This window comes from Myxine glutinosa, chromosome 8 (assembly GCF_964187855.1).
Source record: "Myxine glutinosa chromosome 8, kmMyxGlut1.1, whole genome shotgun sequence".
Taxonomy (NCBI): Eukaryota; Metazoa; Chordata; class Myxini; order Myxiniformes; family Myxinidae; genus Myxine; species Myxine glutinosa.
The window spans coordinates 154,173,486-154,196,469 of record NC_136268.1 but is presented as its reverse complement, the minus strand read 5'-3'; the positions used below and the strand labels follow the sequence as shown (position 1 = coordinate 154,196,469).

The window sequence follows — 22,984 nt, the reverse complement described above, 5'->3', positions numbered from 1 at the left end:
AATTAAAAATGAATAGCTGGAATGGCTTAAGTCAATAAGTATTCAATCCCTTTGCTATGACACTTCAAATTGAGCTCAGGTGCAACCAATTTCCTTTGATCATCATTGAGATGTCTCTGCAACTTGATTGGAGTCCACCTGTGGCCAATTTAATTGATTGGACATGATTTACAAAGAAACACACCTTTCTATATAAGGTCCCACAGTTGACGGTGCATGTCAGAGCAAATCTCTACCATGTAGTCCAATAAACTGTCTGTAGAACTCAGAGATATAATTATAAGGAGACTTAGATCTGGGGAAGGGTATAAAACAATTTCTAGACTGTTGAAAGTTCCCAAGAGCACAATGAGCTCCATCATTTGGAAATGGAAAGAATATGGTACTACCTAGGCTCTTCCTAGAGCTGGCCATCCGACCAAACTGAGCAAGAAGTACCTTGGTCAGGGAGGTGACCAAGAACCAAATGACCACTCTGACAGAACTACAGAGTTCCTTAGCTGAGATGGGAGAACCTGCTGGAAGGACAACAGGCTCTGCAACACTTCACAAATCTATGCTTTATGGGAGAGTGGCCAGACGGAAGACACTCCTGAGAAAAAGGCACATAACAACACACCGGGAGTTTGCAAAAAGGCACGTGAAAGGCTCTGAGAACATGAAGAGAAATATTCTGTGGTGTGATGAGACGAAAATTGAACTCTTTGGCCTTAATGAAAAGTGCTACATCTGGGGGAAACAGAGCACAGCTCATCACGCATCTGACATCGTCCCTTCTGTGGCGCATGGTGGTGGCATCATCATCATGCTATGGGGATGCTTTTTAGCGGCAGGGATTGGGAGACTTGTTGGGCTAGAGGAAACAATGAATGGAGCCAAATACTGGCAAATCATTGATGAGAGCCTGCTTCAGAGTGTGCAAAATACCTTAAACTGCACCGAGATTTACGTTCCAATAGGAGAATGACCCCAAGCATACAGCCAAAACAACACTGGAATGGCTTTAGAACAAGAATATGAAAGTCCTTGAGTGCCCAGCCAAAACTCAGACTTGAATCCCATTGATTAATCTGTGGAAAGACCTGAAGATTGCTGTTCACTGACACTCCCCATCCAACTTGACAGAGCTTGAGCAAATCTGCAAGGAAGAATGGGAGAAACTCTCCAAATCCAGATGTGCAAAGCTGATGCAAACATACCCAAGAAGACTTGAAGCTGTAATCGCCGCCAAAGGCGCTTTTCCGAAGTGTTGACTCAGGGGGTTGAATACTTGTGTAATTTAGATAATAATGTATTTCATTTTGAATTATTTTGTAAGGATTTCTAAAAAAAAATAAAAAGTCCACTTTGACATAATGTTATGTGTGGATCAGTGACAAAAATCTCAATTTAACCCATTTTAAATTCAGGCTGTAACACAACAAAATGTGAAAAAAGTCAAGGGGTGTGAATACTTTCTGAAGACGCTGTAAGTTGTAAAAGTTTAGACACAAAAATACACATTTGCCAACTGCTGTGTACTAAAATGGCGTTTGATTTGTCACAATAAAGTGACAAATAGTTTTTCTCCATGAAAGTCTAGCTTGCTCATTTCTCCCACTTCCCATTGCCTTATATATTGGAAAGGTTCTGTTCTGTAATCAAGCTTTGTGTATCGATGTGCATTGTGGTATTCTTTGTTTGTTTTTCTACCATCAGACCTTAAATAACCTGTTGTTTTTTGTTCTTTGTTTTTGTCTCTTCAAAGAACGCATCTACACAGAGGTGCTAGACTGGGAGGAGAGAAACAGAAATGGGGTTGTGAAGGGTCAGCCATCTCCCTCTGGTTTGTACCTTATTCAGCCATCTCTCTTCTCCTATTGCCTTTTCTTCAGCTTGTATTTACACTTAATTTAATTATTATTCCTCCTCCAATCTTGCTTCACTTGCTCTGTATCTCGCTTTAATCGTGATTACAGTACATACAATCTGCTTCATTTTTCAATTTGCACAGAGAGACTGCCATCGGCAAATGCTGAGTGGCCATTCGCTCAGTCTCCTATTCTTCAGATGTGCAATTATACAAGTTGTCTGATAGGCTCTGTTGGTATCGATTTTTTTCAATATTGATATATCGGTGGCTTCATACCATTATATGAGTTTCAGAAAAAAAAAATTTATACACAGGTTCTAAAAATATCTAATGGGCCATTACTTATTCATATATGACCTACAAATCATTGACACGATAATTCACCGCATACATCATGCACTCTTGATCTTTACAAATTATGGCAATTGGACGATAGATAATTTGGTTGATAAAGAGTAAAAACGGGTTCCGTTTTGTCCATCAAAACGTTTTGTCCTCCCGCCCCCACTACCCTTAGCGAGCAGCTGTGGTTTACAATAATGACAATTTTAGTGCCAATAATCGCCTGTAATGAGTTTAATTGGGGAGTTTTGCAGAGAAGAAAGTAAAGAAATCGATTTAATTCCATGGTGGTTTGCACAGGCTGACTCGCTAAGGGATATTATTGTATTTATATGATACTAGCCGAAAGCACCCGGCTTTGCCCAGGTTCTTTTTGAATGAATTTACCACTATAATTCAGCTTTTACTCGCGGCCGTAGAAGATCGACTACTAGAATTCAGCTCGGCTTTTAATTGCGAAATGGGCCCAGCCCAGCCGAAGCGGCCTCAACCGGCCTCGCCGCCTAGCCTGTAACCTTCCCGGGGCCCATCCCGAAATTTTTAGTTCTTTTTGAATGAATTTACTACTACAATTCAGCTTTTACTCGCGGCCGTAGAAGATTGACGACTAGAATTCAGCTCAGCTTTTAATTGCGAAATGGGCCCAGCCCAGCCGAAGCAGCCTCAACCGGCCTCACCGCCTAGCCTGCAACCTTCCTGGGGCCCGTCCCGACATTTTTAGTTCTTTTTGAATGAATTTACTACTATAATTCAGCTTTTACTCGCGGCCGTAGAATATTGACTACTATAATTCAGCTCAGCTTTTAATTGCGAAATGGGCCTAGCCCGGCCGAGGTGGGCCTCGACCGGCTTCACCACCTAGCCTATAACCTTCCCGGGACCCGTCCCGACATTTTTTGTTTCAGAGGTTTCCTCCTATCTTTCACCATTCACGAGATTAGCACGTGCAGACAAATAAACAAAAACTTTCTTTTGTATATATGTAGAAGATTACTTAAACGGGGTAAATCTGGTCCATTGTACTGAATCAACTGGATAATTAGGAAAGACAATAGGGCAATTAGTGGCGTGGTGGTAGGGGGATGGTTTTGGGTATGGAATGAAATGGAGAGTGGGGTGGGAGTTTTAAGAGGATGATGTGAAGTGGGAGTTTGGAGGTGATCGGACGATGGGAGGAGTTTGAGAATGAGGAGCCAACGGGTGGATTCAGGTAAGGGAAGTTTCCCATGGGAGTTACGGGGTTTGAAAGGCAAAAAGGGCAGAATCGTGAGGACTGAGGAGTTGCTGTTTGGAAGCTAAAGGTCGAGGGACCGGCGACGGATGGGTTGCTGGAGTTAAAGAAGGGTCAAAAGATGGACTGATGGAGGGATTAATGGATTAAAGAGGGATTAAAAATTGGATTGTTCAACTAAAATTATTCCACAAGGGGTTTTTCTTCCCCATGATTAGAATGGTTATTTTACTTCCAACTTCAACTTGTATTGGTAACATATTTGTTTTAAAGCATTTGGTAATCATCATAGGCCAGTATCACTATCGCCGCTGTACTGGTATTAATCGGATCCATATCAAATCACCAATTGCTTTAAAAAGAGCCACAATGCCAAATAAAAGAGTGATTGCTCACACGGTGCTCAGGTGCTGAGGGTTAAAAGTTAAAACGTACTGTTCATACTTCCTGTTACATCCTATGTTCCTCTGTTCCTCTGTTCCATGTGTGCAGCAAAGCTTTTTAATGGACAGTATTTAAGAGTTGTAAACACCTTTCTTCGATTTGTTGGTGATATACCGATTTCCCCCCCCCCCCCTCCCCTCCCCCACCCTTCCCCCATATCGACGTTTTTCGGAATAAGGTATATCGATATGAAAAATTATACTGATAATTATAACCAGTATATCGATATATCGCTAGACCCTGTTGTCTGATTAATGTTGTCAGAAACACCTGCTCCCTACGGAATACGGGAGCAGCTAGGTTTGAAGGGGTTGGGGGGTTTAGTTGGAGAGGGAGGGGGTTAAATAAGTTTGAGATGGCTTTCCCAATTTAGTAGACCAAGCCCGAAGTACTCCGTGCGGGGGTCCTCACCCCCTCTCATCAAAAATCAAGGTGGGGAACCCGATCGAAGCAAGGGTGGAAATAACTCCATTTATGACGACGAAATGTCTGATGCCCCACGTGGAGATCGGTTTCTGAGGTTTGGGACATGGAATGTAGGGACAATGACAGGGAGATCAGGAGAAGTGGTGGAAGTCTTGGTCAGCAGAAGAGTGGACATATGTTGCGTGCAGGAGATGAGATGGAAGGGAAGTGGTGTGAGAATGGTGAAGGGTAGGCAGGGACAGAAATACAAGTTTGTGTGGCAAGGGTGCCTGGAGGGCATGAATGGTGTTGGTGTCCTGTTTTCTGAGGAGTTTGTAGACAGTGTGGTGAGTGTGATTAGAGTGAGTGAAAGGTTGATGATGGTGAGAATGATGATTGGAAAGCTCTTAGTAAATGTCATCTCGGTATATGCTTCGCAGGTCGGTCGGAGCAATGAAGAGAAGGACAAGTTCTGGTGTACGATAGAGAAGCTGATTGAAAACGTGAAATATGAGGAAGTTGTTGTGGTAGGAGGACACCTAAATGGACATGTGGGAAGGAGTATGGACGGTTTTGAGGGAGTTCATGGGGGTTACGGATGTGGTGTGAGGAATGGAGAAGGTGAAAGGATTTTGGAGTTTGCTGATGGAGCTGGTTTGTTGATTTGTAATACTCGCTTCCAGAAAGAGGATAATAAGCTTGTTACATGCACGTCAGGTGGGTCGACGACAACCATTGACTACTTGATGGTGCATAGGCGAGATAGGGGGCACCTCCAGGACACAAAGGTGATCCTGGGGGAGGAGGCTGTTTCATAGCACCACTTGGTTGTCTGCGACATAAGTGTGAAAGGTGCGAGGAGAGCTTGGCGGTTGAAGTACCAACTGAGAATGAAGGTGTGGAGGTTGAAAGAGGGGACAGTGAGGGAGGCATTAAAAGAGAGGCTGAGTATGGTTGAGGATGATGTGGTTGAGCTTGAAAGTGGTTGGATGTCAATGAAAGCTAGTCTGTTTGGAGCCGTTGGTGAGGTATGTGGATGGACAAAAGGACCACCGAGGCACTCGGAAACATGGTGTTGGGATGATGAAGTTGGAAAGAGGATTGACGAGAAGAGGAAGAAGTTCAAGGAGTGGCAGAAGGTGAAGGGTACGGGGGCAGAAGAGGCAGAGCATGAAATTTAGAAGGCTGCAAAGAAAGAGGTAGCAAAGGCGCAGGAGGCATGGAGGAAAATGTTCGGAGAACGCTTGGATTCGGATGAGGGTCAGAGAGCGGTATTCAGGATTGCAAAGCAGATAGCAAAAGAGAGGTGCGATATGATGGGGGTGAGTTATTTGAAGGATGAAGTGGGACAAATCGTTGTGGACCCAGATGGAATTAAAGGAAGATGGAAGAGATATATGGAAATGCCATGAATGAATGGGACGGCAACATAGAGAGTAACCCAGTTTTAGGACAGGCAGAGAAGATAACTGAGAAGGAAGTTGAGGAATCAATAAAAGCAATAAAAAAACCACCTTTAGAGGCCATTTTTCCCCGCAAGCGGGGGTTGGCCTTTTTCGGGAACTGTGGTTGTTGTTGTTTTTCGGTCCCCTTTTTGAAGCAATGTTTTACGGCCGGATGCCCTTCCTGACGCCAACCCTTTTTGCCGCCTTTAACGACAAGCAGGGAATTACCAGTGAACTGGTACTCAATTTGCCGACCTCGGAAGGATGACAGGCTGAGTCAACCCCCCCTGGCGTTAATTCAGCGATTGACCGGGATTCGAACCCAGGATCCTAGGATCCTAAGCCGGCACCCTAGCCGCTAGCCCAACACCAGGGTTGCAATAAAAGCAATGAAGAGTATAAAAGCGGGAGGGCCGACGAGAGTTGTGGGTGATATGTTGAAGGCAGCGGGAAGTTGGGGTGTGAAGAGAATGACAGTGATCTGTAATCTGGTGGTGAAAGAAGGCCACATTCCAGTGGATTGGGAAGTGAGTACCCTCGACCCTCGAAACAAGGGGAAAGGTGACCCTTTCGACTGTGGCTCGTATGGAGCTATAAAGTTATTAGAGCATGGAATGAAGGTATTGGAAAGGGTGTTGGAGAAGAGGATAAGGAAGAAAGTGAAGATCATCGAAATGCAGTTTGTATTTATACCAGGAAGAAGAACGACAGACGCGCTTTTTATTGTAAGGCAGTTGCAGGAGAAGTACATGGAGAAGAGGAAGAAGTTGTTTCTTGGGTTTGTTGATCTGGAGAAAGCATTTGATAGGGTTCCATGCAAAATAGTGACATGGGCATTGAGGAAGTAAGGAGTGGAGTAATGGTTGAACAGAGTTGTGATGGCAATGTATGAGAGAGCGCGCACAGCTGTAAGGACGAAGGACGGGAACAGTGGTGAGTTTGAGGTGAAGGTGGGAGTGCCTCAGGGGTCGGTACTAAGTCCACTACTATCTGTAGCTGTGATGGAGGTGCTGGCTCAGAACGTAAAGCTGGGTTTACCGTGCGAGTTGTTGTATGCAGATGATCTGGTGTTGATTGGGGAGAGTATTGATGGACTGAAGGAGAAGATGAACAAGTGGAAGGAATTGATGGAGACAAAAGGTCTGAAGGTGAATATCGGAAAGACGAAGATGATGGCAAGTGGTAAAGCATGTGGTGAGGTGGAAGGAACTGGGAAGTGGCCGTGTGCTGTGTGCAGGAAGGGTGTCGGAGTAAACTCCATTCAATGTACAATGTGCGCTGAGTGGGTTCATCAAAAATGTAGTGGTCTGAGAGGGTCATTAACCAGTGTGGCAGCTACTTTCAAGTGTAAGGTGTGCACAGAGGGAGCTGCAGATGGAGGAAATGTTGAGTTGGATCTTGGAGACGGCTTGAAGCTGGAAGGTGTGAAAACATTTTGCTACCTCGGAGACATGCTGACTGGAGAAGGTGGATCAGACTTGGCAATGGTTGCTTGAGTGAGATGTGCATGGAAGAGGTTTTGGGGGGTTGAGTGGCGTGCTGACGAGGAGGGGAGTGTTATTGAAGCTGAAGGGAAAGGTGTATGCTGTATGTGTGAGAAGTGTTATGATTTATGGGAGCGAGACATGGGTAATGAACGTAGAGCAGCAACGAAGGCTGGAAAGGGTGGAAATGCGAATGGTTCGACGGATGTACGGAGTGTCGTTGAGAGAGAGGAAGACAAATGATGAATTGCGAAAGATGATGGGAATTGAGCTTGTGATGGATGGTGTGACGAGAAACAGGTTGAGATGGTTTGGTCATGTGTTGAGGAAGGATGAAAGTGATTGGTTGAGAAGAGTGATGGAAATGAATGTAGAAGGAAGTAGAGGACGGGGAAGACCGCGAAAGACTTGGCTGAAGGTGGTGGAAGATGAAATGCAGGCAAGGGGGTTAACAAAGGGAGATATAGAAAATAGGGCAAAATGGAGAAGATTGTCATGGGGCCCGTAAGGCTAACCCCTGCTCTCGCAGCGAAAATCGCCTTAAAATGCCTGTTGTTGCTGTTGTTGTTGTTGTATTTGCATACACAGCCTTGGTCCAACCACCAAGTTTCAATGCATTTCTTCCGACAAACAAACAAACAAACAAACAGACACGTATTCATTGCATTCCCCTCACTTATAACTATAGTTTTCATTTTACCGGGTGGGCAAGGAAAAAGTACCTGACTTCAAAATCCAATAAAATTAAATGAACTCTGATACAAGTGTGAAACCAAAAGAAAAATAGGGATCTTTAAAGGTTATTTGCATCAATGCTTGTTTTTAAAATGTCTTCCATCATTCTAAGCATACATACTGATATGCACAGCACAGTTGCTGATTACAACCTGCAACCTGGGAATGGAAAAGGGAGAGGGGTAAGGACGGGAGGGCTGGATAGTGATGGGCATGAAAAGGAGGAAGACCCACAGAACGAATAAGTAGATGATGAAGTGCAGGAAGGGGCAGATAATGATGGGCAGGAAAAGGTGTGAGAATGGCAGAATGAGGGAAAGGAAGAAGACATGGAAGATGAAGAGCAGTGTGAACTGGAGGAAGAGCTGGTCAACAAAATAGAGATGAGATTGATACCACTCATAGAAAGACCAACTCTACAGCTTAGCAAATAACATAAAGACAAAAATGCTGGTGAGGAGAACCAACACAGCACTTGGAAAAATCATACCAAGGTCAGCCGGGTTGAAGGAAATCAACACTGTGAGCTTCTCAGTAGCATTGCTCATTCAACAAAAAGTGACAGGAAAACATTGCCACAATAAAAAATAAGCCAGGCCGTGCAGAAAAAGGCCAAGTACTATCATGGAAATGGAATCGAATGAAACAGAGGGATCAACTGAGAAAGAAAACGCGATAAATGCAGCAGCTTATACGAGGAAACAGAAGTCCAGAGCTATTAAAGAGAACCCAAAAAACAATATGTGTATCTGTATATATATATATATATCTGTGCAGTGTCTGTCTTGTGTTGTGTTGTCTTGTCTTGTCTTGTCACTGAACTACTTTCTCAAACTTTTGTGAAATCGTACCAAACTTCTGGTATGCACATATCTCTCCCGTCGGTATGTCCGAAGGGTATTGTTTTTGAAAAAATTTCCAATATATATTTAATTTTTTCGGGAATTTTTTTTTCCAACTTCAATTGTTTATAAAATGTGATATCACGTATATTACAAATACATTTGTGCAAAATAATTGTTCGAATTATGATTGGTTTAAACCATGACAAAACGGCAACTCGGGTATAGTCATTTATCTATACTAGGGCATGCCCGTACTATATATACAGTATATCTAAAATTATATCCCCCCCCTCTATTTACATGAAATGGTTTGGTCCAAAGCGAACGGCTTGCGAGTACGGTGACAATCCCCCCCCCCTCTATTTACATGAAATGGTTTGGTCCAAAGCGAACGGCTTGCGGAGTTTGGTAAAGACAAATCGCAGTTACGATGAATCGCAAATTAGTTTTAATTAGTTTTAAAACATAGTTTAACGGCAACATAGTTTGCCAACGTGAAATAAATGAATACGCTCTCAAATGTGCCGTCCGAGGCAGAGTCTGTTCGCCACGTTCGGCACACGTGATAGCTCGCTGCTCTCTGATTGGTTGAATCGTTTTTTGGACATAGCTCGCTAACTACTTGTCCGATTAATATGAAACCTTGAAAAGGCACATCCTCGGGTCCCCAGCAATATACCTGGCAAGTTGCAAGTATATCGGACCCGTGGTTGTCGAGAAACAGCGGTCACAGACATACAGACATACAGACATACATACAGACATACACACAGAGATTACTGGAATTATAGATAGATATCATCTATATATCTACACATCTGCGCAGTGTCTGTGTTGTCACTTAACGACTCCCTCAAACTTTTGTTTCCGTGGTTGTGAAGTGTTTTTAATAACGTTGTGGTGGTTTTGAATCACGTGGTGGTGAGGTATTTTGAATTATGTGGTGGTGAGGTGTTTTTAAATGACGTGGTGGTGAGGTGTGTTGAATTACATGGTGGTGAGGTGTTTTGAATTACGTGGTGGTGAGGTATTTATAATTACATTGTGGTGAGGTGTTTTTAATTACGTGGTGGTGAGGTGTTTTGAATTAGTTGGTGATGAGGTGTTTTGAATTACTTGGTGGTGAGGTGTTTTGAATTATGTGGTGGTGAGGTGTTTTGAATTATGTGGTGGTGAGGTGTAATCGTCCCAAACTTCCAGTCTGCACCTACCCCTCCCCTATGTATGTGCTGAGGGGTTCTTTCTTGAAAAAAAAACATTCAACTTAAATCTTCAACCTAAATTGCCCATAAAAATGTAATGGCTCTTTCACGAGCCTCGATCTTGTATACAAAAAAAATAAAAAAAATAATGTTGAAGCGGGTTATGCGTGCGGATCATATAAGTTGTTTTTTGCATACATCCAGCTGCTTTATGCATGACTAGTGGAAGATATGTTTCAGAACTGCATTATGCTTAGTTTCCAATCAAAAAATGTGTTTTGTGCTCACAAAAACCGCGAATACGTGACGCACAGGACTGCAAATATAGAACCAGGTCGCATTTTATCAACCGCGAATATACATGGGAGGTGTGGGCATGGAATGGTCCAGAAATGTTGGGACTGAGAATGTCGAGGTCCGACAGTATACCGTTTCTGACTGTTTGCCTGGAACCTTCCATGATGCTTGGGACTGTAATATATTTTCCTGTACTCTACAACACGAGGTGCACCAGTTTCTGGTTTGTAAATCACAGTGTATTTTTTGTTTTTAATTCACGGTCTTGTTTTTAATTCATTATTCTGAATATTTATGCACAAATGCTTATTTCAGGAAACTTTTCTTTCGCACAGTGTCACTCAAAATTTAGATTTTAAAAATTTTAAATTTAGAAATTTAGAATCCCTTTCTTCCCGAGGGCCCAGAATACCACCAGTCCACGCCTGGGCCGGTCTGTGCTATGTAGATTTGTCCATTATATATTAATGACCTTGCAATACATGCCAAAGCACAGGGAAGCATCCTGATGCCTTTGTGTTACATTTCATTTATCTACAAACTCCTCCATGAGCCTTCAAAGAAAATGGTCCTTTAGGAATTGTAGATTATAAAACCATATTCTGAGTATTTAAATTTGCTTGCGATGGTGTACCAATCCTTCCTTACTTGAGTTTGCTTTAATTTTCAGCAGGTGGCGCTGTGAGTGCAACCAGCAGTACTGCATGTGAGGCACCCAGCCTACCCCCCTCCACATCGTCACCCCTCAACGATGTGTCATCCATGTCCACTGACCAGACGCTCGCTTCGGATACAGACAGCAGTCTGGAGGCCTCGACTGGCCCACTCGGGTGCTGCAGGTGACTAGCTTCCCCATGGAGAGGCCCTGCTTGCCAGGCGTCCTGGCCTCATGATGAGAAGCCCACCGTGATGCTGATGACCCCATGATTAGCTTGCATCTCACTTCCAAATGTGTATTCCTGGCATTTATTTTTCCCTGTCACATGACACCATTATATCGATAGGTTAGTCCATCGGGGCCATTTAGGAGTTTTTGGTGCCACTATTGCAGTTTGATCCCTCATCAGATTCACATCGATATAAATTTGCCATAAGCATGCATTGTAGCAAAAGTGTCTACTTTGTTGTAGAACAAAGTTCAGACCCCAAGATTCTCGGGTGAGACCAGATTCCATATATAAGCTGTCTCTGCCGCTTGTCCACATCAGCCATGTTTGTTGCTCTCATCCCCATCCTCTTCTTTTCTTAGTTGGAGCACATGCAAAGTTTTATCCCTCTGTGCATGCAAGCATGCAGCATTATCCAGGCAATCTTATTGTTCAACTTTTAAAACAGATTGCCTTGTTTTAGGGGGCTGGCAGTATATTGTGATGGTGCAATGCTGTGACATCATGTTCTCTTGAGGCACACGCAGAAGGGGTGCACAGAACACCGTTTGTAGTTCCTTTCAGTTGCGCAGGGATACGTGCGTGCATTTTGGCACACCGATGCAGAATTAAATGACATTGCGGAACCTTTTCGGGTTTTGCACTAATTTTGGGGTAAGAGATCATTTGACTCTAGCTTTTCACAAAAACTGGCCGGTGCAAGACACCATTTCTGCAGCTGCAGTCCATCTCGAGGGGTTGTCGTTTGCAGAAATGGTGCTCCACCGGCCTGTCCGTAGCCATTGTTTGCATGCGACCCTAGTCACGACGGTTTACGTTCCGAAGCCCCTCAGAGAGCGACGGAGTGCGTGAGGCGGGACGACGTGGGAAATCGGGGCCCACTCGCTTGATTCGTTGTGCGCGGTTTGTCCATTCGGAGTGCCGTTTCGGAAGAGTTGAACCCTCTGGTCGTGTCATCTGACATGACAGTGCTAATTGTTTTTGCACTTTCATCTCTGGTTTTGGTCTTGTTTACTCATGGAAAGTTATCAGGTGAATATATATGTATGTATATATATATATACGCACATAGCTTTTGATTTGATTTGTGGAAAGTTGTAATATTGGTTCATTCTTCTCTTATTTTGCTGCTGTGATGTCAAATTGAGCAAAACCTTTGGTTTGCAGTTGGGATGAGTTCGGGAGCCTGTTGGACAACATGATGCCGTCGAAGAGTAATAAGATTAAGAAGAAAAATTGACCGTTTTTACTTTCTAAGTGCAAAGTTTGCCTTGTGTGATCATTAGAAATAAATGCTTTATTGATGCAGCTTTCTGTCTTTAAATGTTTCCTTTTGAGATTGATTTCGACTTGACAACTGCTTTTATCATCGCGTTTCCAGCACCAAAAGATTGGAAAGTGTACAAAGTCCTCGTTTGTTTCAAGTCTTTTCTTTTGTCGTGATGCATCCTTGTACGTGGGCACTGTGGTGCCCACTCACCTTGTACCATTTTCGGTGTAATCGTCCTGCCGGATGACGTGTCGCAACAATTTCCCCCTCGTTTTCACGGTCGGGCGCTTTACGGATGAAATGTGTCGCGGTGTACCCGGTATTAGAAACGTAGTGCTTGTGGCCTCCGCCTCCGTCGTGTGTAAATTGTGACTCGAGGAACATTTAGATTTTCAGGCCACTGGAAGATTCTTCCTAATTGTTTGGGGGTTGCAGGAAAGCATTCGCAATCGCACGCCCTAATCTGACGCACACCTGAAAAGTTGGCTTCCCCTTGGTGGACTCGCCAAGACGTGCAAGCGATACCGGCAGGGCCTGCAGGTTATGCATGACTTTTGGCCTGGGCTGCATGAAGCCATGCATGTTTTATTCGACCACTTTCCCTCCCATTGCTGCTGCACTTATTCTAAGGACATCGTTTTTTTAAACCTGCCATGGATTTTGTTTGCGGAGGTGAATCATGTTGTGTAGGTAACCTGTCCGTATAACCGAGTTCCAAAAGCATCAATGGAAATGCATTTGAAAAGTGTCACATTGTACAGGCAGCACTTGTTCCTGCTCTTATTCAAAATGGCAGGTCTGCCCCCCACCCCCTTCTTTCTCTCTGACCCCCACTTATTGTTATCATTGTTATGCTGTTTCCAAACCCTTTTATGCAATCTTTGTATCCTACCTTTTGCCATGTTGTTCAATTTTCAGATCAAGTTGTTTTCATTCACTAAACTGCTTCACCCGCTTGTTTTTGGTTCATCACATATGAGCGTGGCTTAAAGGATGCCAACTTTAGCACATTCAAACACTAACAATAAACCACTAAATCTGCCGGTAAGTGAACATTCTGTTTGTGTTGTCTTTGCTCCAGGTGTGCCGTTACCAATGGGAAATGAGTTGGGAGGGAGGGAGAGGGGGTACGCGTATCCCGGTAGGCTGGCATCATGATCTCATTGCCATCCTGCATTGGCAGATCCGTTATCAAACTCGTCGAAAATCTTCTCCTCATTTTTGCCTTTGAACGCTTCATTCTGTCGTCACGTCTTCATCCTTTCCTTCCTGTTTACAAACCGCCCTCACCTGCCATTGTCTCTGTTTGTTCCTGTGCTCGGTGCATTTCCAAAAGTGCATCTTGACATCATCGTAGTCTCTATTAAAGGTGAGATAGCCATAGCGTTAGAGTTTGTAAACATCTCGACTACTTCATGCGATACCATAGGCAGCGCTGAAGGTTGCTCCAGTACGCAACCATCTATTGGATACCTCGTGCGGTTTTTGAAGGTAGGCATGCTCGTTTTGATTTGTCGACCTGGTTTCCTGTGAATTCTCCATTATTTATTTTAAAGGGAATATTTTTGTGCTTTTTTCCAGTCCCACCTTCAATGGAATTCCAGTTATTGGTCTCGGCTTTGTGTTTCGACGGCACTGATTGCTTGATTTGAGTCTCGTGTTCGGAGGTTGAACGATGTAACGATTTATTTATTTTTTGGTTTTTGTTGGGTTTCTCAGTTCCAATAAGGCCTGTTGGTGACAGCTCGTCAGTGGAAGCTGTTTAGTGTTGTTTTTTCTCCTGATGATGGTGAAATGCTCAGTATTTGGCAAATTGAATTCATTTTTGCTTTTCTATACATGGTCTAGGCTTGTGAAGAGCTGGGACACACAAAAGATCAGGACACAACATAAAGGAAACGGCAGGAGAAAGGGGAAATGCCAACAGCAGGCGGAGACGGACAAATAAAGGATGCAGGTAACGATGAGGGGTAGGTGAGAATGCAAGGGGTGCACTAGATGGATACAGAAGGGATTTAGGCAATTTCACTAGGAAGGGCGTTTTTTGTTTTGTTTTTTTTGTACACAGAATCGAGGCTCGTGTAAGAGCTAACACATTGAACATGAAAACATGCACAGACACATAAAACATGCAATGAAAGGAGCGGGAGAAAAGAGGTGGAGGGAGAGGGAAGCACACAAGCACAACAACAGAAGAGAACAGGGACGTCGGTAGATCTGTGGAAGGGGGAAGACTGGGGGAGGAGGGAGGGGTACACAGTATAAAGCAAATGAACACTTCCAGGAATTTCAGGAAAGAAGTTGGGGATTGAAAGACGTGGATTTGGCATGTATTAATGGGGGTAGAAAAGATCAAGGTTTTGGATGGGGGAAGATGATTGACGGTGGTGAACAGCTGTTTTAAAGACCGGGAGGGAGGAGTGGGATTGAAGGGAGTGGGGGAGTTTGTTCCAGAGGCGGGAGTAAAGAGGAATGAAGGATTGAAGGTGAGCAGAGAGTCTTGATCTTGGCAGTTTCACCAGAAGAGGGTTGCTGGCAGATCTTGTACTACCTGTAGGAATATTTTGGGGACAGAGCAGGGGGAGCAAGGCTGGAGAGGAACCGGTAGAAGACAGAAAGACCACCTACCTGCCTGCGGTGAGAGAGAAAGGCCCTCAGAATCGGCTTCATCGTGGGAGATTCCAATGATTCTGAATGCGTCATGAAACTTTACCAAGTTGTAGAGGTCGTCACAATTGAGAAGCCTATTGATTGAGGTCAAAGGTCATCTAGAGGTCAAATTTCTAAAACCGCCATTTTCATCCAATTGACTTGGAAATTGAACAGCATGTGCACATTGTCACTAAATAGGGAAACCAACTGTTTTTGAGGTCAAAAGGTCGAAGGTCAACTCAAGGTAAAACTTCCAAAATCATCACTTTTCATCCGATTGACTTGGGAATAGAACAGCATTTGCATATTGCCTCACCGAATTGGGAAACCAACTGTTTTTGAGGTCAAAAGGTCAAAGGACAACTCTAGGTCAAACTTCCATAATATCAACAATTTTCATCTGAAAAATCATCACTTTTCATCCGATTGACTTGGAATAGAACAGCATTTGCATATTGCCTCACTGAATTGGGAAACCAACTGTTTTTGAGGTCAAAAGGTCAAAGATCAACTCTAGGTCAAACTTCCATAATATCAACAATTTTCATCTGAAAAATCATCACTTTTCATATGATTGTCCCGAGCTTTGATCAGGATCGTCAATTTTAATCTTGATGAAATGGACAATTTGAGGGATCAATGGGAACCTTTTTTGGGACGAGGGGTGGATTTTGCAAGTATCGTGCTCTACCTGATGTCTTCTTGTTTGTCTGTTTGTGAACAAGATATCTCAAAAAGTTGTGGACGGCTTCAAACGAATTTGGAAGAGAGGTAGTGTATGTGAATAGGACAAAATGATTAGATTTTGGTGAAGATCCGGATCCGGCTACTATAATTTTTTAAGTGATTTTTCACCGTTGAGAGATGAGGCTACAAACGATATATAGCAGGATATCTCAAAAAGTTATGGATGGATTTGGACGAAACTTGGTGGAGAGATTGTGTGTGAGACAAGGACGAATCGATTCGATTTTGGTGAAGATCTGAATATGGATTCGGATAGAATAATTATTTAATTTTTAATTGATTCTCCACCATTGGGAGATCGGGCGAAAAGCGATATATGACATGATATTTAAAAAAAAGTTATGGACGAGTTATGACTAAACTAGGTGGACGAGTTGGTTCGGTGACGAGAACAAGCCGATTAGATTTTGGTTGAGGTCCGAATCCAGATCAGGCCTATCAGTGGGATACAAAACAAATTGTTCAGCCTGGCGGAGGTATGCTCTCTACCGAGTGCCGTTCTAGTTCATCATGTTATATCGATTCCGTTACCCGACAAACTATCTTTGTAGCATTGTTTAGGATGTTATATCGATTCCGTTACCTGACAAACTATCTTTAACATTGTTAACTCCATCATCGAAGGTGGGCAGAGTTTATGTTTTCACCCCTGTGTGTTTGTCTGGCTTTCTGTGAACAAGATATCTCAAAAAGTTGTGGACAGTTTCAGACTAAATTTGGTGGAGACGTTTTGTATGTGACAAGGACTAAATGATTAGGTTTTGGTGGAGATCCTGGTCTGGATCTGATAATTTTTGAAGTGATTCTTCACCATTGAGAATTGGTGGCCCCAAAACGATATATAGCACAATATGTCAAAAAGTTTTGAACGACTAAACAATGCTAGGTGGATTCGTTGGGTAGGTACCAAGAATAAGCCGATTAGATTTTGGTTCAGGTCCGAATCCAGATCGGACCCATCAGTGGGATACAACACGTAAACTGTTCACCTGGCGGAGGTTTGCTCTCTTCCGAATGCCGTTCTAGTTCATGATGTATCATTTCTTGATTTAGGAAATCCATACCGACTTGCCATCAAAGTTTTGTCCAGCCCTTGGTTTTAAAAATGAAACCGACAGCTCAATAATGTCATGTCAATCATTCAATGTTTGGAAAAGCCCTTCTTGACAAAACGGATTATTTGGTTTTTCAGAATTATATATTTTTTGAGAGTTTTCAATTTTCATGTTTGTGGATGTGGATTCACCAAAGATGGAGCAACCACTGGTACCCATCCCGCCTCGCATCTGTCTAGTAATGGGAAACACGTGGTTTGTATGTACAGATCACCCACCTGACAATGAGAAACACGTATGGATCATCCACCTGACAATGATAACGGACAATCACGTGGATTGTATGTGCAGGTGTGTGGAATAGTTTGTACGTCCAAGTGTGTACAGGAGAAAATGCAAAATAAAATGATGTGACAGAATTTGTGTGGTTTTATTCTATGAGGACATGATGTCATCTCACTTTACCCTTTGAGCCTTTACACTCACACGACTTTCATTTCATCTGTTAGAATGAGAGGAGATTGTGGGTTGTTGACGTGAAACCCGTTAAAGCCAAAATCTATTGGCTGTTCTGTAGTTACCCTGCGCACACGAAGCGAAAAGCAGGGTTAAGTAATTGGTTCATGTCCGTCTGTCCATGTGATCAGTTTCTGATAGAGGAACAATTTGTTTAAATTTAATGTTACATTTTCTATGATGTGTTACCGTACCTTTGCCTCTGAAAGAGCACATGTGCAGAGCAGAGTGAGATAATCTTTTTACTCTGTCCACCTGTCTGGCCAACGTTTTTTTATTGTGAGGCAGTTGCAGGAGAAGTACATGGAGAAGAGGAAGAAGTTGTTTCTTGGGTTTGTTGATCTGGACAAAGCATTCGATAGGGTTCCACGCAAAGTATTGACATGGGCGTTGAGGAAGTTAGGAGTGGAGGAATGGTTGATCAGAGTAGTGATGGCAATGTACAAAAGAGCGCGCACAGCTGTAAGGACGAAGGACGGGAACAGTGGTGAGTTTGAGGTGAAGGTGGGAGTGCATCAGGGGTCGGTACTAAGTCCACTACTATTTGTAGCTGTGATGGAGGTGCTGGCTCAGAACGTAAAGGAGGGTTTACCGTGGGAGTTGTTGTATGCAAATGATCTGGTGTTGATTGCAGAAAGTATGGATGGACTGAAGGAAAATATGAACAAGTGGAAGGAATGTATGGAGACAAAAGGTCTGAAGGTGAATATCGGAAAGACGAAGGTGATGACAAGTGGTAAAGCATGTGGTGAGGTGGAAAGAACTGGGAAGTGGCCGTGTGCTGTGTGCAGGAAGGGTGTCGGAGTGAACTCCATTCAATGTACAATGTGCGCTGAGTGGGTTCATCAAAAATGTAGTGGTTTGAGAGGATCATTAACCAGTGTGGCAGCTACATTCAAATGTAAGGTGTGCACAGAGGGAGCTGCACATGGAGGAAATGTTGAGTTGGATCTTGGAGACGGCGTGAAGCTGGAAGGTGTGAAAACATTTTGCTACCTCGGAGACATGCTGAATGGAGAAGGTGGATCAGACTCGGCAACGGTTGCTAGAGTGAGGTGTGCATGGAAGAAGTTTCGGGAACTGAGTGGCGTGCTGATGAGGAGGGGAGGGTCGTTGAAGCTGAAGGGGAAGGTGTATGCTGCATGTGTGAGAAGTGTTATGATTTATGGGAGCGAGACATGGGTAATGAACGTAGAGCAGCAACGAAGGGTGGAAATGCGAATGGTTCGATGGATGTGCGGAGTATCGTTGAGAGAGAGGAAGACAAATGATGAATTGCGAAAAATGATGGGAATAGAGCCTGTGATTGATGCTGTGAAGAGGAACAGATTGAGATGGTTTGGTCATGTGTTGAGGAAGGATGAAAGTGACTGGTTGAGAAGAGTGATGGAAATGAATGTAGAAGGAAGTAGAGGACGGGGAAGACCGAGAAAGACTTGGCTAAAGATGGTGGAAGAAGAAATGCGGGCAAGAGGGTTAACAAGGAGAGATGCAGAAAATAGGGCAAGATGGAGAAGATTGTCATGGGGACCGCAAGGCTAACCCCCGCTCTTGCAGGGAAAATGGCCTTAAAATGCATGTTGTCTGGCAGTGGCACAAAATTGAAAATCATTCCAAACAGGAAACTTACTGTTTTTAAGGATGTCACAAAGGACACAAACAACAGGCACGAATTACTAATGTGATGTGTTATATCGGGTGGTGTAACAGACACTGGGGAAAACGGCGGTAAAACTGAAATAATTTATTTATACACATTTAAACGTTTATTTAAATTGAATTATATATTTGAACACTGAAGAACACAAATTGCCTGCTTAATACTTCCAAGAACCATCAGTTGTGCAATACTTAGACAAGTTATATTGGGTGGTGTATGTAATAGGAACTGTCATGCACAGCTGAGTTGTGCCCAAAAACCAGGAAGTGGGTGGGTGGGGCATGTGAGAGGGTTCAGTATCAGGGTGAAGAAGAGGCCATCGATTATGGCTATGTATGACGCCAATTGATGCTGCTTTCTATGGTGATCAATAAATCCTCCATCTCCTAAACTGTGATTCGATGTCATCTTATTGCAGTTAATAAGGGTGGTATATAAGACTACTTCAGCAGCGCTAAATTCCGGATTTTTTATGTTGTTTAAAATCATTATTTCATTAAAGTTGAAGTATTGTTACGTTTGTGGGGGTAGAGGATGAAATACCACAGTACAGATAGGATTGTATAGGTGTAGCATGGACCGTTGGACCGTGGACAAGTAGGAGACATCTCGATGTATTAGGCAGGGAAACTGGAGCTTAAGTTGTTTGTGTTTTCACATGGGGGTGGGGTGGGGGGGGGGCGCTATGTTAACCGGGTAGGGATTAAAGTTACTTTTCTCCAGTCTGATTGCCCCCCTGTGGGTTTCCCTATGTTTTTACAATTATAACAAGGCTGGCCATCAAACCCTCGTTACAACAACAATAACAACAATCTTCCATTAACTAACAATAACCGACATAACTGCTGACAGAACCCAGAACATTCCCGATCGGGCTAAACCACGCCCCACCACCGCCGACAGGACCCGAACATTTGCCGATCGGCAAATAAACCCCGTCTCCAAATTATCGTAACCGGCAGACCATGCCCCAAAGTTTGTCATTGGTCGAGAGGGCATGGACTGTTTTGAGAGAGCTCGGCCGTTGGTTGGCATGAGGTCAGAGAGCAAGAAGGTTCAAGCAGGAGAGAAGAAGAATCGCTGACTCTCTCGGTCTGCGCTTTTTTCTCGGTCTGCGCTCTTCTCAGTTGGTTGCTTTTCGTGGCTGTTCCTGGCTCGTGTGCGATCGTGAGAACTTTTCGGAGCTTGTATGGACTTTTGCGGCATTGGAGGAGAGGTGTCGTTGGACTGTGGTGCTTTTCGAGGGAGCTGGAGCTGCGTTGCCTTTCAGAGAGGGTGGAGAGCGAAAGAGGGCTGACTGCACGAACTACCTCACGTTAGTGGCGACGTGGCAACTTCGCGCCATCTTGTGCGTTTCCTGCGCGGTGACTTTTGGGTTCGACGACCACCAGGCTCCTAAAGGCCATTTCTGGATGCAAAGCTGATTGCCGGTCGGCTTAAAACGTTTTATTTTATTTTCCCCTTTGTCTGTTTTTGAGTCCGCATGGAGGGTCCCTCGTAGTATGATTTTTTTTACCTTAACATTCATTTTAACATATTGCATTTAATTTCATTAAATTCATTATTGTGGCATTTTCCTCTTGTCGTGTGCGTTTATTGGTTTGTGAGTCCGAGAATAAACCTGTGTGGCTTCTGTCCAGGTAAGCGCTTTCGTTCCTTCACCCGCGCATGACGCTCCAACCACCAAATTCGCTATGCGCCTCGGAATTGAGAACAGTCATGGCTCTTCGTCACCCAGTGGTTTTAACGGCCGGATGACAGGACAATTTATACCTGAACACTGCATGGGGTATAGTGTTCTATGAAATCTCCAGTTTGTTAATGTATGCGTTTATAGTACCAGCTATGTTGACTTATATATTTTACAAAAAAACATTGATCGCTTCAGTTAGTGCGCAGTGAAGCATGAACAGGTAAGTTATCGTCATAATGCGAGCGACATTGTGTGAACATGTACACCTTGTGTAAAATTGTATTTACCTTTACAACAAATACAAAACCCACAAAGCTTTGGTTTTAACTGGGCTCCTCGCAGGCAGCAAATCAAATGCTGTGTTCTGGGAATTCCACGGTCAAAATGCCATCCGTGGTCGGTTTGTCACCAGGTATGGTTCACCACCATGACCTTTAAAAAAATGTGGCTGTTCAGTGAAACGGGGGCGGGTGAGTTATCCACTCCTCGTCTCTTTGTTCACTTCTTACCGGATTCAACCTGAGTTAAGCTTCACTTTGGACATGACACCGCTGATAATATATTGTGTGGACGTGCTCAGGTGATGGCACATTGTACCTGCACATGTATACCTGCGGGAAGGTAACTTGCAACCGGTGAATGCCCCGATTGAGGTGCGAGAGGGAAGGGCGTTCAGTGGCCATTCCGACGGTTTCTAGGCAGAATACGGTGTCCTCTCCAGGCCTGTCCAAGCCAGAACCTCAACTCCAAGCTAAACACACAATTTTGTAAGAAAGCTTTTCAAATCTTCATCGAATGCAGATCACGGCCGCGTGCATCAGGCCACGTGTTCGGCAGTTCCAAAACCGAACTTGTCCACTTCAAATTGCCTTCAGGTGGCAGTGTTCCGTATCCAGGTATCCCTGATGTACGTGGAGGCTGCGAAGCTTTCAGAGATGCCCAAATGTGGAGAAGAAAGTCTCCATCTCGCGCTGCATCACCGCATTGCGTCGCTCGGCGTCCTCGCGTGCGCGTTCCGAGTTGCGCAGACGAATGTCCGTCATGGCGCCCTTTCGTCGCTCCGCCTCCAAGTCTTCGGTCAACCGTTCCACCCGGGTTTCCAGCTCCTGCCTGTTGCCATCGAGCCTTCATGCACACGCACAAAAACATCCACACGTCACGTTTGCTCAGACCAAGATAGTGCAGCACGACGAGCACAATTGGCAGGTGCATTTCTCACTTTTGTTTTGTTTACAGATCGCTATCGGAGGTTATGTTTTGTTTGCTATGTTTTGTTTACAGATCGCCCAGTTACATAATCACAATTGACTTTGAGGGACCTACAGAAGTAGATAAATGAATATAGCTACAGACAGGTACTCAAACTTATTCGACAAAGAAGGACAAAGTCGCCATGCTTGGATCTGCTTAGTGGAGGCTCTGCTGTCCCCCTGTCATGTGACCAGATTCTCAGCTCTGATTGGTTGACGTTTGTGAGGGACATACACTGGACAAACAGACAAATGCTATTTTGCAACCGTAAAAATATGGCTGCCAAACCACGTGACAGATGACGTCATCAATTCTCAACCAATTTATCCCTAGATCACACAAGACATTTCATACTGTTCGGATCACCTGTTCCACTTGTCGATTTATGACGTCATAATGAAGGCACCTTTGACGTCATCATTAACATTTCGTATTCCGCATGGGGAGTACTTTACAACGAGCCACAATAAATAAAAATTCCATGGAGCGGTTATGGAGATATAGAGGTGCAACGTTTTTCGGTTTTTCCAAGATGGCGTGACCTATGACATCATAATTACACATTATTTTTAATTCTACAGTTGGCGGTGCTCCTATGGTGAACATTTCGGGACATCTCTAATCTGATTAACCAGAACAAAGTAAGATAGACAAACCCATTGAAAGACAACCTTGGTAAGGAGGGTACAAAAATGCTCTGGTGTGTCCCAAATGTCTCACCCTTGTATCTGAAGTTCATATTCCGCCATTTGTTTGGTCATATCTTTCTGCAACCGAACCAAGTCCATCACTTCGGTCGTTCGGCCTCCATCCGAGACTTGCAGTTCGTGCCCGGACTCTGCTGGGCTTTCCAACATTCTTCCACAGCCAGGGACGTTGTCGTACATAGACTGTCGATGAACGCCTGATCCCAACCCAGCAGTGAGCTCTCTACCACCGGTGATACGTTTCGGTTTGCTTTGGTTTGATGA

General features: G+C 43.9%; 2 protein-coding genes and 1 long non-coding RNA gene across 8 annotated transcripts in view; 2 read left to right on the top strand and 1 right to left on the bottom strand.

Moving 5' to 3' along the window:
- The window catches only part of LOC137433040 (mitogen-activated protein kinase 8), an 83,026-nt gene extending 69,466 nt beyond the window's left edge, over window positions 1–13,560 (top strand). For 2 of the 5 annotated variants that reach the window (XM_068125450.2, XM_078783895.1), the window contains exons 12-14: window positions 1,748–1,825; window positions 10,953–11,121; window positions 12,337–13,492. In XM_068125450.2, the coding sequence (XP_067981551.2) occupies window positions 1,748–1,825; window positions 10,953–11,121; window positions 12,337–12,409 (320 nt within the window). In that variant the 3' untranslated portion in view covers window positions 12,410–13,492. Of the gene's footprint in view, window positions 1–1,747; window positions 1,826–10,952; window positions 11,122–12,336; window positions 13,493–13,520 lie in introns of those variants that run through there. The other 3 variants (XM_078783897.1, XM_078783896.1, XM_068125451.2) reach the window with 2 other exon arrangements.
- Window positions 13,561–13,985: 425 nt separating this feature from the next.
- On the top strand, window positions 13,986–17,312 carry LOC144893349 (uncharacterized). Its single transcript, XR_013624427.1, has 2 exons — window positions 13,986–15,460; window positions 15,609–17,312. It is a non-coding gene; the product is annotated as an uncharacterized LOC144893349 (long non-coding RNA).
- Window positions 17,313–19,138: 1,826 nt separating this feature from the next.
- LOC137433041 (rho GTPase-activating protein 22) overlaps window positions 19,139–22,984 on the bottom strand; it is a 103,299-nt gene continuing 99,453 nt past the window's right edge. For both annotated transcript variants that reach the window (XM_078783894.1, XM_078783893.1), the window contains 2 exons: window positions 22,734–22,984; window positions 19,139–21,887 (listed from right to left, as the gene is read on the bottom strand). The exon at window positions 22,734–22,984 is cut by the window's right edge and continues 344 nt beyond it. In XM_078783894.1, the coding sequence (XP_078640020.1) occupies window positions 21,692–21,887; window positions 22,734–22,984 (447 nt within the window). In that variant the 3' untranslated portion in view covers window positions 19,139–21,691. The remainder of the gene's footprint in view (window positions 21,888–22,733) is intronic.